This window comes from Callorhinus ursinus, unplaced genomic scaffold (assembly GCF_003265705.2).
Source record: "Callorhinus ursinus isolate GAN/ISIS: 27379988/994484 unplaced genomic scaffold, GSC_fseal_2.0 scaffold25, whole genome shotgun sequence".
Taxonomy (NCBI): Eukaryota; Metazoa; Chordata; class Mammalia; order Carnivora; family Otariidae; genus Callorhinus; species Callorhinus ursinus.
This window is the reverse complement of record NW_027397087.1, coordinates 15,784,213-15,802,109: the sequence shown is the minus strand read 5'-3', so window position 1 is coordinate 15,802,109 and position 17,897 is coordinate 15,784,213. Positions and strand designations below refer to the sequence as shown.

The 17,897-nt window shown below is 37.9% G+C and overlaps 2 protein-coding genes across 7 annotated transcripts in view; one reads left to right on the top strand and one right to left on the bottom strand.

The window, feature by feature from the left end:
• FGF7 (fibroblast growth factor 7) overlaps positions 1-16,787 on the bottom strand; it is a 63,971-nt gene extending 47,184 nt beyond the window's left edge. Inside the window, exons 1-2 of one of the 4 annotated variants that reach the window (XM_025883685.2) lie at positions 16,571-16,787; positions 15,427-15,982 (exon numbers count right to left, since the gene is read on the bottom strand). In XM_025883685.2, the coding sequence (XP_025739470.1) occupies positions 15,427-15,712 (286 nt within the window). In that variant the 5' untranslated portion in view covers positions 15,713-15,982; positions 16,571-16,787. The remainder of the gene's footprint in view (positions 1-15,426; positions 15,983-16,570) is intronic. The other 3 variants (XM_025883686.2, XM_025883687.2, XM_025883688.2) reach the window with 3 other exon arrangements.
• The window catches only part of FAM227B (family with sequence similarity 227 member B), a 206,131-nt gene that overhangs the window by 134,625 nt on the left and 53,609 nt on the right, over positions 1-17,897 (top strand). The window lies entirely within an intron of this gene.

The following is a 17,897-nucleotide window of genomic DNA, read 5'->3' as shown; positions in this document are numbered from 1 at the left end:
AAATTGCAATTTTTAAAAAAGATTTATTTATTTATTTTAGAGACAGGGGAGAGGGACAGAAGGAGAGGAAGAGAGAGAATCTCAAGCATGGGGCTGGATCTCACGACCCTGAGATCATGACCTGAGCTGAAACCAAGAGTTGGGTGCTCGACCGACTGAGCCACCCAGTCACCCCTCTCAAATTACAGTTTAATGAAATTTAAGTGTTTTATCCAAATCAGAGAGAGAGTTGGGGGGGCGGGAGCAATGTACTCTGTTGTCAAGTTTGGGAAACCATATATAATCTCCTCCTGGAGTTTTGTAATTTACATTAGTATAATTTGGCTCAGAGATTGCCTATTGTGAAACTTGTACACTTTTATTTAACCTAGTATTTCCCAATTAGCCACAGGAACTGTGCCGCAGGAAACACCATTAATATCTCAAGGGACACTAGTGTCCTAAGAAACAAAAGTTTGGAATTGCTGCCTTAAGAAAAATCTACATGCTGAGTTGATTCTGAATTTGTTCCAAAAGCATTTTCTCAATATTATCTACAACAACATCTAAAGTTCAAATAGGCAGATAAATGGAAAGTATTACATGATAATTTTAACGTAAGTGTGGTATTTGAGCATATTGAAATATACCTCATTTGCCCTGTCTCATATTAACCATAAAAAATAAACTCAGTTTGCATATAGTCCTGATAAATAAACAAAGATTATTGCAATTTTAGGTACAAATTTAACTAATAGATTCAAACCTCCTATTTGAGTATCATCTGCAATAATCTATTTTTATTTCAACCTCTCTCTACATTATTTAGTTTGGTTTTGTTTTGATCTCAGAAGTTCTCCCACTATTATCAGTCTATTACATTCCATTGCCCTTATTCTTTAAGTGCATCAAAAAAGTTAATAGAGCCCTTTTTTATGAGGATCCTTTGTGTTTAAATCCACCCTAACTGATGGGAGCAAGATGGGAGAGGAGTAGGAGACCTGGATTTCGTCTGGTCTCAGGAATTCAGCTGGATAGGGATCAAACCATTCTGAATACCTACGAACTCAACAGGAGATCGAAGAAAAGAATAGCAACAACTCTCTGAACAGAAAAGCGACCACTTTCTGGAAGGTAGGATGTGCGGAGAAGTGAATCCGAGGCGATATTCAGGAGGATAGACGGCGGGGGAGGGGCCTCCGCTGGCCGCTTCTGGCAAGCGATAGAGCCGCGGAGCACAAAATCAGAACTTTTAGAAGTCGGCTCTGCGGAGGGATGTCACTCCAGTGGCTAAGCGGGGGTGGAACACTTGCGGGACCGTGTGGTCTCAGGACCCTCGGGGTCACAGAAAGACCGGGGGTGTCTGAGTGCGGCACAGCTCCCAGGTATCAGAGCGGGGAAGCCGGCTGCAGAGACGGAGCCGAGGTGCAGGCTCTCAGCTTGGGGTTGCCATAAATTGTGATCCACGGCCCAGTCGGGCCACTGCTCCTCCAGCAGGGACCCAACAAGGGGCAGATCCGGGGAGACTCCCCTTCCTCCCCTGGGAGGAGCAGCGCGGGAGCACACCGCAGGGATCTGCTGGGTTTGGAGACTCCACACGGGGTCGGGTGGCAGAGATAGAAACGCTCAGTCACAGGCTGGGTGAGCACAGAGTGTGGCCGGAGACCCGGGAGACGGGAGTGACTGACTGCTTTTCTCTGGGGGCGCACTGAGGAGTGACTCCTCCAGGACGGAGATTGGGAGGCCGCCATTTTCACTCTCATCCTCCAAAGCTGTACCAAAAGCTTGCAGGGAACAAAAGCTCCCGAGAGCAAAACTGAGCAGATTACTTAGCCAGAATCGGCAAGGGCGGGGCAATTCTGCCTCCGGCAAAGACATTAGGGAACCACGGCAACAGGCCCCTCCCCCAGAAGATCAGCATGAACAGCCAGCCAAGACCAAGTTTACCGATCAATGAGAATAGCAGAACTCCAGCACTAGGGGAGTACTGCACATAGAATTCATGGCTTTTTTACCATGATTCTTTAAGTCTTTCAGAGTTAATTTTTTTTAAATTTTTCTTTTTCCCTTTTTCAACCAACATCTTATCAATCCCTTTTTTAAAAAAACATTTTTATTTTTCATTTTTAGAGTCATATTCTATCCCTTCATAGTAGTTACCCTTATTTTTGGCATATATATATATGTTGTTCTCTCTTTAAAATTTTGAGATACAGTTTCTTCTAACAGATCAAAACATACCCTAAATCACTAGTGTATGGCTTTGTTCTAGTCTCCTGCCTGATCACATTCTCTCCCCCCCTTTTTTTTCCTTAAATCCTCCTCCTTCTTTTTTCAAACAGCTTCTTATCTTATCAATTCCTTTTATAAAATCTTTTATAATTTTCATCTTTACAATCATATTCCATCCCTTCATCGTATCAACCCTTATTTTGTACATATATGTCTTTCTTTCTTTAAAATTTTCGGAGGCACTTTCTTCTAACAGACCAAAATACACTGAAAATCTTGTGTGTGGCACTGATCTATGCACCAGCCTGATCATATTTGATCATATTCTTTTTTTTGTTGTTGTTGTTGTTGTGTTTTTGTTTGTTTTTATCTTTATCTTTTTCTTTTTTTTTTCTCTTTCTTTTATCTTTCTTTCCCTTTCTTTTCCCCTGATTTCAGGTCTTTTCTGATTTGTTTAGAATATATTTTCTGGGGACGTTGTTACCCTGTTAGCATTTTGTTCTCTCATTCATCTAGTCTCCTCTGGACAAAATGACAAGATGTAAAAAATCACCTCAACAAAAAGAACAAGAGGTAGTACCATCTGCCAGGGACCTACTCAATACAGACATTAGTATGATGTCGGACCTAGAGTTCAGAATCATGATTTTAAAGATACTAGCTGGGTTTGAAAAAAGCATGGAAGTTATTAGCCTTTCTGGAGAAATAAAAGAACTAAAATCTAACCAAATCAAAATCAAAAAGGCTATTAATGAGGTGCTCAAAAATGGGGGTGCTAACTGCTAGGATAAATGAGGCAGAAGAGAGAATCAGCAATCTAGAAGACCAAATGATGGAAAATAAAGAAGCTGAGAAAAAGAGAGATAAACAACTACTGGATCACGAGGGCAGAATTCGAGAGATAAGCAATACCATAAGACGAAACAACATTAGAATAATTGGAATCCCAGAAGAAGAAGAAAGAGAGAGAGGGGCAGAAGGTGTATTGGAGCAAATTATAGCAGAGAACTTCCCTAATGTGGGGAAGGAAACAGGCATCAAAATCCAGGAGGCAAGGAGAACCCCCTCTCAAAATCAATAAAAATCGGTCAACAACCTGACATCTAATAGTAAAACTTACGAGTCTCAGAGACAAAGAGAAAATCCTGAAAGCAGCTCGGGACAAGAGGTCTGTAACCTACAATGCTAGAAACATTAGACTGGCAGCAGACCTATCCACAGAGACCTGGTGGGCAGAAAGGACTGGTATGATATCTTCAGAGCACTCAGTGAAAAAATATGCAGCCAAGAATACTATATCCAGCTAGGCTGTCATTGAAAATAGAAGGAGAGATAAAAAGCTTCCAGGACAAACAAAAACTAAAGGAATTTGCAAACACAAAACCAGCCCTAAAGGAAATATTGAAAGGGGTCCTCTAATAAAAGAGAGAGCCTAAAAGCAGCAAAGACCAGAAAGGAACACAAACAATATACAGTAACAGTCACCTTGCAGGCAATACAATGGCACTAAATTCCTATCTTTCAATAATTACCCTGAATGTAAACGGGCTAAATGCCCCAATCAAAAGACACAGGCTATCAGATTGGATTAAAAAACAAGACCCATCGATATGCTGTCTGCAAGAGACTCATTTTAGACCCAAAGACACCCCCAGATTGAAAGTGAGGGGGTGGAAAACCATTTACCATGCTAATGGACACCAAAAGAAAGCTGGGGTGGCAATCCTTATATCAGACAAGTTAGATTTTAAAACAAAGACTGTAATAAGAGATGAGGAAGGACACTATCTCCTACTTAAAGGGTCTATCCAACAAGATGATCTAACAATTGTAAATATCTATGCCCCTAACATGGGAGCAGCCAATTATATAAGGCAATAACAAAAGGAAAGAAACACATTGACAACAGTACAATAACAGTGGGGGACTTTAACACCCCCCTGACTGAAATGGACAGATCATCTAAGCAAAAGATCAATAAAGAAATAAAGACTTTAAATGACACAGTGGACCAAGTGGACTTCACAGACATATTCAGAACATTCCATCCTAAAGCAATGGAATACACATTCTTCTCTAGTGCCCATGGAACATTCTCCAGAATAGATCACCTCCTAGGTCACAAATTAGGTCTCAATGGTACCAAAAGATTGGGATTATTCCCTGCATATTTTCAGACCACGGTGCTTTGAAACTAGAACTCAATCACAAGAGGAAAGTCATAAAGAACCCAAATACATGGAGGCTGAAGAGCCTCCTACTAAAGAATGAATGGGTCAACCAGGAAATTAAGGAAGAATTAAAAAAATTCATGGAAACCAATGAAATGAAAACACAACTGTTCAAAATCTTTGGGATGCAGCAAAGGCAGTCCTAAGAGGAAAGTATATATAGCAATACAAGCCTTTCTCAAAAACAAGAAAGGTCTCAAATACATAACCTAACCCTACTCTAAAGGAGCTAGAGAAAAAAACAGCAAATAAAGCCTAAACCCAGCAGGAGAAGAGAAATAATAAAGATCAGAGCAGAAATCAATGAAATAAAAACCAAAAGAACAGTAGAAGAGATCAACAAAACTAGGAGCTGGTTCTTTGAAAGAATTAACAAGATTGATAAGCCCCTGGCCAGACTTATGAAAAAGAAAAGAGAAATGACCCAAATCAACAAAATCATGAATGAAAGAGGAGAGATCACAACCAACACCAAAGAAATACAAACAACTATAAGAACATATTATGAGCAACTCTATGCCAGCAAATTAGATAACCTGGAAGAAATGGGTGCATTCCTAGAGATGTATCAACTACCAAAACTGAACCAGGAAGAAATAGAAAACCTGAACAGACCTATAACCACTAAGGAAATTGAAGCAGTCATCAAAAATCTCCCAACAAACAAAAGCCCAGGGCCAGATGGCTTCCCAGGGGAATTCTATCAGACATTTAAAGAAGAATTAATACCTATTCTCCTGAAACTGTTCCAAAAAATAGAAATGGAAGGAAAACTTCCAAATTCATTTTATGAGGCCACCATTACCTTGACCCCAAACCCAGACAAAGATCCCATCAAAAAGGAGAATTACAGACCAATATCCTTGATGAACATGGATGCAAAAATTCTCACCAAAATACTAGCCAATAGGATCCAACAGTACATTAAAAGGATTATTCACCACGACCAAGTGGGATTTATCCCTGGACTGCAAGGCTGGTTCAACATCCGCAAATCAATCAACGTGATACAATACATTAACAAAAGAAAGAACAAGAATCATATGATCCTCTCAATAGATGCAGAAAAAGCATTTGACAAAGTACAGCATCCTTTCTTGATCAAAACTCTACAGAGTATAGGCATAGAGGGTACATACCTCAATATCATAAAAGCCTTCTATGAAAAACCTACAGCGAATATCATCCTCAATGGGGAAAAACTGAGAGCTTTCCCCCTAAGGTCAGGAACGTGGCAGGGATGTCCACTCTCACCACTGCTATTCAACATAGTATTAGAAGTCCTAGCCACAGCAATCAGACAACAAAAAGAAATCAAAGGCATCCAAATCGGCAAAGAGGAAGTCAAACTCTCACTCTTTGCAGATGATATGATCCTGTATGTGGAAAACCCAAAAGACTCCACCCCAAAACTGCTAGAATTCATACAGGAATTCAGTAAAGTGGCAGGATATAAAATCAATGCACAGAAATCAGTGGCATTCCTATACAACAACAACAAGATAGAAGAGAGAGAAATTAAGGAGTCGATCCCATTTACAATTGCACCCAAAACCATAAGATACCTAGGAATAAATCTAACCAAAGAGGCAAAGGATCTATACTCAGAAAACTATAAAATACTCATGAAAGAAATTGAGGAAGACACAAAGAAATGGAAAAACGTTCCATGCTCATGGATTGGAAGAACAGATATTGTGAAGATGTCAATGCTACCTAGAGCAATCTACACATTCAGTGCAATTCCCATCAAAATACCATCCACTTTTTTCCAAGAAATGGAACAAATAATCCTAAAATTTGTATGGAACCAGAAAAGACCCCGAATAGCCAGAGGAATGTTGAAAAGGAAAAGCAAAGCTGGCAGCATCACAATTCCGGACTTCCAGCTCTATTACAAAGCTGTCATCATCAAGACAGTATGGTACTGCCACAAAAACAGACACATAGATCAATGGAACAGAATCGAGAGCCCAGAAATGGACCCTCAACTCTATGGTCAACTGATCTTTGACAAAACAGGAAAGAATGTCCAATGGAAAAAGACAGTCTCTTCAACAAATGGTGTTGGGAAAATTGGACAGCCACATGCAGAAGAATGAAACTGGACCGTTTCCTTACACCACACACAAAAATAGACTCCAAATGGTTGAAAAACCTAAGCGTGAGACAGGAGTCCATCCAAATCCTAAAGGAGAACACAGGCAGCAACCTCTTCAACCACAGCCGCAGCAACTTCTGCCTAGAAACATCGCCAAAGGCAAGGGAAGCCAGGGCAAAAATGAACTATTGGGACTTCATCAAGATAAAAAGCTTTTGCACAGCAAAAGAAACAGTCCACAAAACCAAAAGACAACCGACAGAATGGGAGAAGATATTTGCAAATGACCTATCAGATAAAGGGCTAGTATCCAAAATCTATAAAGAACTTTTCAAACTCAACACCCAAAGAACAAATGATCCAATCATGAAATGGGCAGAAGACATGAACAGACATTTTTCCAAAGAAGACATCCAAACGGCCAACAGACACATGAATAAGTGCTCCACATCGCTCGGCATCAGGGAAATCCAAATCAAAACCTCAATGAGATACCACCTCACACCAGTCAGAATGGCTAAAATTAACAAGTCAGGAAACGACAGATGTTGGCGGGGATGTGGAGAAAGGGGAACCGTCCTGGTGGGAACGCAAGCTGGTGCAACCACTCTGGAAAACAGTATGGAGGTTCCTCAAACAGTTGAAATTAGAGCTACCATTCGATCCAGCAATTGCACTACTGGGTATTTACCCCAAAGATACAAATGTAGGGACCCGAAGGGGTACGTGCACCCCAATGTTTATAGCAGCAATGTCCACAATAGCCAAACTGTGGAAAGAGCCAAGATGTCCATCGACAGATGAATGGATAAAGAAGAGCTGGTATATATACACAATGGAATATTATGCAGCCATCAAAAGGAATGAGATCTTGCCATTTGCAACGACGTGGATGGAACTGGAGGGTGTTATGCTGAGTGAAATAAGTCAATCAGAGAAAGACATGTATCATATGACCTCACTGATATGAGGAATTCTTCATCTCCGGAAACAAACTGAGGGTTGCTGGAGTGGTGGTGGGGTGGGAGGGATGGGGTGGCTGGGTGATAGACATTGGGGAGGGTATGTGCTATGGTGAGTGCTGTGAATTGTGCAAGACTGTTGAATCACAGATCTGTACCTCTGGAACCAAATAATGCAATATATGTTAAAAAAAAAAAAAAAAGAAGAAGATAGCAGGAGGGGAAGAATGAAGGGGGGTAAATCGGAGGGGGAGATGAACCATAAGAGACGATGGACTCTGAAAAACAAACTGAGGGTTCTAGAGAGGCGGGGGTGGGGGGATGGGTTAGCCTGGTGATGGGTATTAAAGAGGGCACGTTCTGCATGGAACACTGGGTGTTATGGACAAACAATGAATCATGGAACACTACATCAAAAACTAATGATGTATGCTGATTAACATAACAATTAAAAAATTTAAAGAGAAAAAAATTTTAAAAATACATCCACCTTAAACTTAAAATGCAAAATCTGGGGTGGAGAGTGCTACTCTTGATCTCAGGGTTGTGAGTTGGAGCCCCAAATTGGGTGTAGAGATGACTTAAAAATAAAATCTTTAAAACAAATATAATGCAAAATCCATTTATTTTTATATAAAGTCCTTTTTTTCCTTTCCTCTCTTGCCTATTTCTTCACCTATTTACAAAGATGTTGCCATCCTATTTATTCTCAGAAGGACACTAGCTAATGCCCTAGCAAATACTCAGGCTCACTCTAGTAGAAGTGATTTCATTCTTCTGCAGGGAAATTGCCTGGATCCCCTCATGTTCCAGGAATGGAACTCTGAACTAGCTCTGAGAATCTCTAGAGCTAGTTCTCCCCCAATATATATCAGATGTTTTCCCTCTGAGAATGATATTATCTGCCTAAATGACAAATTTTACCTGGACATGGATATTAGATCATTCTTTTCTCTGCTTCCGCACCCTAATCCCTTTGTCTTTATATATACTACAAGAACCCTTTTGCGCACCTAAGGTAAATAGGTAAATTTGCTTTGCTAGCAAATTAGGTATGGCTTCTCTACCTAAGTCAGGTGCAGATATAGTCTCAAATGTAGTAGGTATGAATCTTGGTCAAGAAACAGTTAAGTGTTCAGCGACTCTTTTAATTTGGATTTCTGAACCATGTGAAAGGCAGAGGATTTTCATTTTCCAACCTATTTCATGTGTAGAAAGACTGGATATGAACCTGGAGTGCGTTATGCTAAGTGAAATAAGCCAGACACAGATGGACAAATACTACATGATGCCACTTATAGGAGGAATCTAAAATAATCAAACTCATAGAAGCAGAGACTAGAATGGTGGTTACCAGGGGTTGGGTGGGGGAGGGAGAAATAGGGAGGTATTAGTCAAAGGGTACTAAGTTTCAACTATGCAAGGTGAATATGTCCTAGAGATATACTGTGCAGTGTAGGGCCTATAGTTTATACTGTTGTATGGTATATTTAAATATTTGCTGAAAGGATGGATCTTATGTTAAGTGTTCTTATCACAAAATAATAATAATAAATTACAAGGCAGGAGGGAACTTTTGGAACTGATGGATATGTTTATAGCGTAGGTTGTGGTGGTAGTTTCATAGATGTAGAAATTGGTCAATTTGTATACATTAAGTACAGATTTTTGTATGTCAACAAACCTCAATAAAGTGGTTTTTTTTTTTTAAAGAAAGATTGGATATGGTTCAGAAAAGGAAGGCACAATTCTTGCCTTTTCTTCTGTGTGCCATATGTGAAATTAAAATACAGAAAAGTATTGTAATCCAGTAGTGATGCAAAAGAAGTTACTGTACTACCAAAAGTTTTTGATACAGAGAAAGAAAGCAGGGATCCTTAGAAAAGAAAGAAAGCTTTGCTTTAATCCCAAATTTACAAAGAAAACCAACCTCTAGCTTCATATCCTTTTCAGTAATCTGGATAGACCCTCTAGGCTTGTGGTTCCCGCCTCCCCAGGTTTTCAGACTTGAGGTTGTCTCTTTAAATCACTGCCTTGTGAACTCTGTGGGGGTAGCCATAGGAGATGAGACACTAATTTGGGGGCATCTGGGTTCATAGTCATAAGTGGCTCATTTAAGTGTGAAGTAAGCTGGCACTGATGTCTGTACTCCAGGTCCCTTACTGTAGCACCACTTGAAAGTGTCAGAAGAGATTCAGACCTGCCTGACATTGTGAGACTGTGGCACAGGACCTATTCTTCCTTGCAATGAACTCATTTGCCAAAGAAGCCTCCTTACATAGTAGCTACAGAGCTGTCATCACATGCCTTTCCAGGCCAGTTCTCCAAATGTTGGAGCCACTGAGATTTGTCAGAGAGGTCAACTGGACCCAGAAGAACTTCCTCAATGCATAATTCAGAGAGTCATTCCTGATAAACCCATTTCGAAATCCTCCAGGGTATAAGTTAACTATGGAGCCATCTAAGGGCTCGAAAACATTCCTGGAACATGAGGGGATCCAGGCTGAAATAGAACCCTTGGTCCCATTAAATAATGGTTTTTAACATTTCTGCACAGTAAAATCACTAGAAAGTGTTAACGGACACTGATGCCTGAGTCTTCCCCACCTTCTCAGGATTCTGATTTAATTGGACTGTGGTTTCCCAATAATCTAATGTGATCCTCTAATGTGATCCAGTGGTTCTCAGTCTGGGCAGCATTTCAGAATTATCTGAGGAAATTTTTAAATTCCTGGTGCCCAGGCTGCACCTCATATCAATTTAATGAGAGTCTTTGTGGGTGGGACCAGGCATCAGTATTTTTTTTAAAGTTCCCTAGCTGATTACAATATTTAGCCAAGGCTGGGTAATAGGAAAACCTGGAAAAGGGAACCTGGCTGACTGAAAGCTGGCTTCTTGCATTCTCTCCAATTCACTTGGGTCTCTGAATGCTCTAAAACTGTAGGCTAAAGAGTTCTAATACAGCTGAGTCAAAAGGGAAAATACATGTTCAGATGCTCTGGGTTGGTATAGAAAAGAAAGTCATGGTCAGTTCAGATGAGGATTTACAAAATAAATAAGAGATGCACCTGTGGCAATAAATTATGTGTACTTTGTAAGTGCCAGACACTTGTATTAGCCAAAAAAAAAAGAGGAAAACTATACAATGAAAAATAATCTTTATTATTAGAATTCTCAAAGAATAAGTAATATTTCCAAATCGGCTCCCCAGCAATTTATCCATCTTCCATAATTTAAAGCCTTGACAACTTACTTAAGGGAATGTAGGTCACCAGTTCTACAAGATTGCATTTTGTCAGTAATGCTAGGATTTTGGTTCAATTCCATAGATATGTTTCTCATTGTCTCTTTTTTTAAGGTGGGGTTGCCCTGATTTTCTTATTTTTGTTTGGATAATGTGAATTATTATTCTTTTATGTAACTTGCTCAGAACTGTTTGGAGCATAAGCAAGTTTACCATCTCCATATTTAGAGGTGGTATGTATATTTACTAGCTACTAGCAGAGATTATTGCTGAGTAGGATCTTATCCAAAGAATTGTTGACATTTGGGTTGCTGAAGATTTTGTGGCCAAAGTCAAATCCCACAACACTGTGTTTATTTGCTTTTTGCCAATTGTTAGGCCATATCCCGTCACAGTCTAACAATCCAAAAAAGAATATTGCCAAATCATTGGCTAGTTTTCAGAATGGCTAACCCTTTTCTTGCTATGGACCTTACAATGCTTAATTCTAATAAGTGAGGCATGCTTTTGCTTGAGTCAGTGGCTTATCACAATTAAGGATTTCTTCTTAAAAGAAATGGGTGCTATTAACCATGGTTGGGAAGAGCAAAATTTTTTAGTAATTGGATCCCAAAAGCAAGAAAATCGTCTCGAGGGACTGAGTTCTTTGTTCCACATCTGTCTCTCAGGGCAGATGTCAGTTGCCCAGTGCACTGCTGCCATCTCTCACTTGGCACCTCAATTCCCAGCTTAAACAGCAGTGTTATTTCTGTCAGGTGTGGAGTGATTGACTCTGTCTGTTGATGGAGTGCCTGGTCCAAAAGTTATCTAAATTAACCCTCTCGCCCTTCCCCAAGGGCAGAGCTCTGACAACAACAGTGGAAGTGTTGACCATCCATTACCAATCCCTTTAAGATGTTATTAATGCTCTCCTTCTGCAGAGAACATGAATACTTATTTCACTTTAGAAGGGCATGTTAGGCTTTTATTGCCCTTATTATTAGTTCAGGTTACGTTCCGGTTTTGTCACTTGCAAACCTACTATAAGGCCAAATGTGGAGCCACCAGACAGGACAGGCTTTCTTGCCTCCCGGGTGAGAGTAGTATGTAATCTGAGGACCAGTTCTTCAGTAACAGCTTCTCTTCCCTCAGTGTCAGTAATGTGGTCCAGCATCTCCTGGCCTCTCGTGAATTCCTACATTTACATAGTCGGGTCTTACATGTCTATTAGTACAAGTCTTATTTTTGTTGGGTTCCTTGGTGTGCTTTTTCTGCAATTTACTCATTCTAATCTCAATATAAAATATTTCACCATAATTAAGACTGAAGTGAAAACTAATGATGTAATGTATGGTAATTAACACAATAAAACAAAATTAATTTAAAATTAATATTTCAAAAAAGACTGAAGTGAGGTCCTCACAACTCAGGATAGCTTAAGTAATTTTTTAATTCCCTAATGATATGAGACATGAGCTATCATATCCACCTCCCTGCCACTCCCCTTCTCTTCCTCTAGGCCCTCCATCTGTCTACCCCAGCCCAAGTTTCTGGAAACAGAATTATATATACAGATTTTTTACCTCTTCTACTCACTCCAGTCCATTATCTTAGCAATGTCTTATAAGTCACATTTTTATGAAGAAGTTATCCTTCCGTTAGTAAGTAAGCAGTCCTTCAAAACCTATTCATTTCATCAGGTAACTTTCCCCTTCATTCAAAGCAAAGCCGTAAGAATGGAGTGGGGACCTTCTCCTGGTAATGCAGAGAAAACTATGTTTCACACAAGCTAACATCTAACTTTTCATGCAAAATTTTATGATCTAAGATATTTAAATCTATACCATCTTAAAAGACCTCAAAGAAAGGTGTTCAACAACCACTGAACACATTTAAGGCATCAGAATACTGAAAATGAAATGCAGAGTTTGATTCTGATCTGTCAGACTTCCTGAACTCTGCTGCATTTCACTCTAGTAGACAGTCCAATAACCTTTTACTCTCATTTTAAAAATAGGAAGGAAATATCTTTTGTTCATTCATTCAATTAATGATTGAGGAATGTAAATAGTTTTCATATTTATAATTTCAGGTTTTTTGTTCTTCTTTGACTTCTTAAACAAATTTGTTTGAGCACTTTCTTTGTACCTGGATATAGTAGCTTCAACTTCACATGTGTAAATTTGCACATTTTATGTACGGGGCATTCACACTTAAAATCAGTAAGGCTGCCCCATAGATAATAGGAAATGACTACCAGAATTCTCTTCTAAGAAGTTATTCTCCATTTATTTTTCAATGAAGCATTTCCTTTTTATTTTAGGATTTCCTAATAGACAACTGTGAATTAGCTTCTTTTTAACTATGATGAAGCTTGACTGGCTCCTTCCTCAATAGGATAGCAACACACCCTGACAAGGGTTTTAGGGTTTACTTAAAGCATCCCATTGAAAGTTTCTCTTTCCAGGAGAATTCACCACATCAAGAAAGTATACTTATATATACAGCCTATGAAAACCTTATAGAAGTGAAAACTATTTATATAATATATATCCTGTCTTGAAGTACATTGGTATTGTGACATTCTGATTAATGATATAGAATGAATTTCTTTCTTTCTCTCTCTCTCCCTTTCATTTTTACTGTAGAATTACAGTAGAGGAGGAATGGTGTACCAAATTGGCTTTATGGTTACTCAAGGTTAATGCTAAATTGTGTTTCAACTATAAAATAAGTTTGGCATCTTGTGTACACTTACAAACACCTGAGTTTCATGGTTTCAAGAAATTTTAACACAAAATAAAACACATACGTGAATGTGTCCCAATTGTATTTTCCATCCCAAATTATTATACATACTGTTCATTTTCACTGGATTTTACATCTAATTTTTCACTTTTTATTATTTGACAAAAGCATTCAAAAGGAATTAGTTGGCATACAGAAGAATTCTACAGTGCTTAGGTCTGATGACCATATGGCTACAATTTCAAATTAGCTCTGACAGTTCATTTATCCTTGAGATAATATTCACCTATCTCATTCAAAGTATGTGGTATTATATAATGAGTACTTAGATTTGTTCACACTTATGTGATATATTCTATGGATTAGAATAGAATAGACTGTAAGAACTAGAAGGTATATTGGAGATCATCTGTACATATCCCACATCTTGGAGATGAAAAAACTGAGAATTGGAAAGAATTAAAAATTGTTTCAGAATTATTCACAGACAGATATTAGACCTATGTGTCTTAACTTCCACCTGGACTCTGTCTCCTCTACCAGATTCCATTATCCATGATAAATCTCAATAATTTTTAAAAAATTGATTATAATCCAAATTCTGTTGCTCACATAGGAGTGATTATCCACAAAATCTTCCTCCAAAGAGTTATTTCTTTACCTAAACTTTAGTATAATCAGAACAATATTCTAAGACTAACATGATAATTTTATTAATAACAGTAATAATTAAACTATAGTTGTTAATAATCCATTAAGATGGCCTTAGCATTCTATATCAATTATAGTTACAAAGAAGATCCTCTTATTTACATATTGGAAACATAATCCCCCAAATTCCCACTTATTGGTTCATTAATTAGGAAGCCTAAAAACCATTCATTAAACAAGCAACAGAAGTTTCAAGTACTCACTGCAAGCAAAATGTACTGCAAGTACTGAAGCAAATGTTTACACCATCAACCCCATGCCTTCTTTTTCAATTGACTTTAACATACTTAATATTATAAGATGATATAATAATATTGTTCAAGTGCTAGTAATATAAACAAAATTTATTTTCATTCAGGGATTTTAAAGTCTTACTACATATGTTGAGTATTTTACCCCATTAAATTTAAAACTCTTGGAATTGTTTATTAATCATAACTGCTAAATAATAAGTCCAACCCTGCTGATATTTTAACATGAAAAAAAATAACTGAGTTTTGGAGAAAATGTAAGGTACACTAACAGAATCAGGGACATCTCTTCCGACTCACTTTTATTTCCTCCTTCACATTTACATTCCTCTTAAGGTAACATAAAACTATGGCATAGAAGATTTAAAGAAAATGTTAGGAAGAACCTATTTTTTTGTTAGGTAAATAAACAATCTAATACAAACTCATTATGATGTGAACAGATGAGGATACCACAGGTTCCCTTCTATTTTATAACTGTACACAATTGCACAAGTTGCTGAATGCATTTTTGAGCACAGATTGAGTATTTCACACCACAGAAATATTATTTTAAAGAAAATCAAATTACTTTTTGAAATAAATTTTCTGTGCCTCAAACTAATAAGTAGCTTTTGATGAGCATTCACCGAGTACTATTTTAGAGTTCCTAATGAATTTTGCTAGAAGACAGTGAGTCACATTTCAGTGTGAATAATATCATTTACATTTTGCTTAGCTTATAAGCATTTTGAGTTTAGGACATTGGGATTATATTTTCAAATCGGCTCGGGTTATCAGTTCCAACTATAATATCAGTAGACTTGATGTGTTGCAGTAGATGTTTTTGGAAACATAATTCAATGATCCCCATTTAGAGAAATTAAAGGATGATAGTTAATTTTTTTCCAAAAAAAAAAAGGAAACCAAGAAAGCCTGTCACTTGAAAAATGATTCTTTCACAGATTAAGGTTTATACACAGTGCTATAAATGAAGGACATTACTTACTGTAACTGTTCTTCATCTCTTGGGTTCCTTTGACTTTGCCTCGTTTATCAATCCTCAGATACCACTGTGTTCGGCAGAAGAGTCTTCTCACTCTTATATCCCCTCCTTCCATGTAATCATAGCTTCTTGTATGTCGCTCAGGGCTGGAACAGTTCACATTTGTAGCCATTTGCTCTGGAGTCATGTCATTGCAAGCTAAAGCTATAGTGCCCACTAGACAGATAATGTGAAAGCATGATCTGTAGAGCAAAGTTGGCAGGATCCATGTCAGTATCCATTTGCGCATTATAGTGTAGTGCTCCGGGTGTTCATGAATAACATAATGAAAATTAAATCTTGAGTTGATTGTTGCTCCTAGGTCACTGACCTCTTCCTATCTGTGAATTGTAGATTGATTTAAGAAAGAGTAGTTGTCTTTTTCCAAACTGTTATCCTTATCTCTTTAGGTCCTGATAACAATACAGGATTCCTCCTTAAATAACTCGCTGTTGGTGTTTCCTTATAAAAACAGGTTGTAATAAGCTCAGTTGCTGCGACACTGTTTACTACTTGACTTCTGTTTGCAATGAGAGATTCAGAATAGGGAAGGGAGGGGAGGGGAAGATGAAAAATTGTGTGTATAAATCTCAGTGGGTAAATAGTATTATAACAACAGTGCAGTTTGTACTGTGAAGGCACACTTAAAACAGCCTTCACCGAGGATGTCAACATCTTCATCTCCCTCTATGTAGATTTATAGACGTTATGCATTACCAGAGACAAACCAGAATATGACTGAACCATTTATTCCGGTTGCTATTTGGTAAGAAACATTCGCAGTTTAGAGCCATTGATTTAAATTAAGTCCTGAAATCTCTTGTTAACAAAGTACAAATGCTTTCCCTAGATTTGTTTATTGTATGCTTTTATGTTTGTGGTTAATCGGTTATTTTCTCCTGAACTACCCACATTTCTCAAGTTAAATGCCAGTATTGTCTGGAAAACTTCAACCTTATCTTTATGTAAGTTCTACAGGCATAATTACTATAGATAATTACATGGCTCAAAAGTCTGGTAACTGTACTTTTCCCCTCAGCACTAAAACCAGAGAAAGAAGTAAACTACCATTCAGCATTATTTTTAAAGACAAATAATAGTAACTTACTTGTTCTGTTGATAACAGCTGGATACACAAGCATTCCATGTCTGTTGTCTGCCTTGTGCAACTTGAGCCTCTCTACTGTAGCTACAAACTATTTTTCAGCTGAGAAATTCTCCAGCAGAATCATAATTGTTTCCATAAATCAAGAGGCAAGAGGATTTTCTCTCTGTGTGAGCGCGTGTATGCTTGTGTGTGTGTGTGTGTGTGGAGCCTTTTTATTCAGGGCTTTTCGATAAATACCTTTGCTGACCTCATTGGAAGCAATTAAAACTTAACCAGTGAGCTGTTAGTTGAATACAACGGCAAGAATAAAGGAGGCTCATATAGTATTCATTCAATGGTCATGAGAGGGAGCTATGAACATGGTTTATGCCTAAATCTACCAGTGGGTACCTACTTTGTAGAAATAGATCTCTGATTCTGAAGCAGTCAAAAGGGGAAAGGGAATTTTTTACACCATCTTTACAACATCGGAGTTGTATATAAGTTGAAAAATATTCCTTTGAACATATATAAAAGGGACTTTTGCTAGTTAGAAAACCTTTTCCATAGCTTTACGATATGTGCATTTCTACTGTTACTTCTTCGAACTCAGAACTTTAGAACAAAACTAGCCTGTGTTAATTAACTCACCTCTTAGTGTTCTAAAGCACTATGTGGCCAAGTTAAGTGCGTATCTTTTCATACAGAGGTATTTCACCATGGTATATGAGTATAATTTTTAGATTTTATATTTCTAGACTGAAAGTGAAAAGACCTAGTTTCTTATTTGAGCTGAGCCACTAATTACCAGTATGACTTTGGGCAAGTCACTGGGCATTTCTGAGTCTCAGCTACTACACTTGTAAAATTAGTGCATTAGTCTAAATGATTCTATGCTGCCTTGTAGTTTTAAAATTCTGTGACTTTGTCTTGTACTAACTACTAATATAAGGAAGAGGATGTATACTTTTAAAAATTATAATCCTTGAAAATTAAAAATAAAGAAAATGGTTTTACACTGGTTATCAGTGTTTGACTCTTGCCTCAATAAGAACATTAGCACAATAAATAAATGTTTATCTAAGGATGGAATTATAAGAGCTATAGTTAACGTAAATAAGAGAAAGCTATTGTAGTTTCCAACATGAGTTAATTCTCCCCTTTACTTCCTATTCTGGCATTATATATAGTAGTGTTCTAGTGTTTTATTAGATACTTGCTGCAAAATAATTGCATTATAAATCTAAATCAATATTTAGGAATGTTTTTTGAAATTCGCTTTCCTGTGTTAATACCCCCAACACACACACACACACACACACACACACACACACACACACACACACAC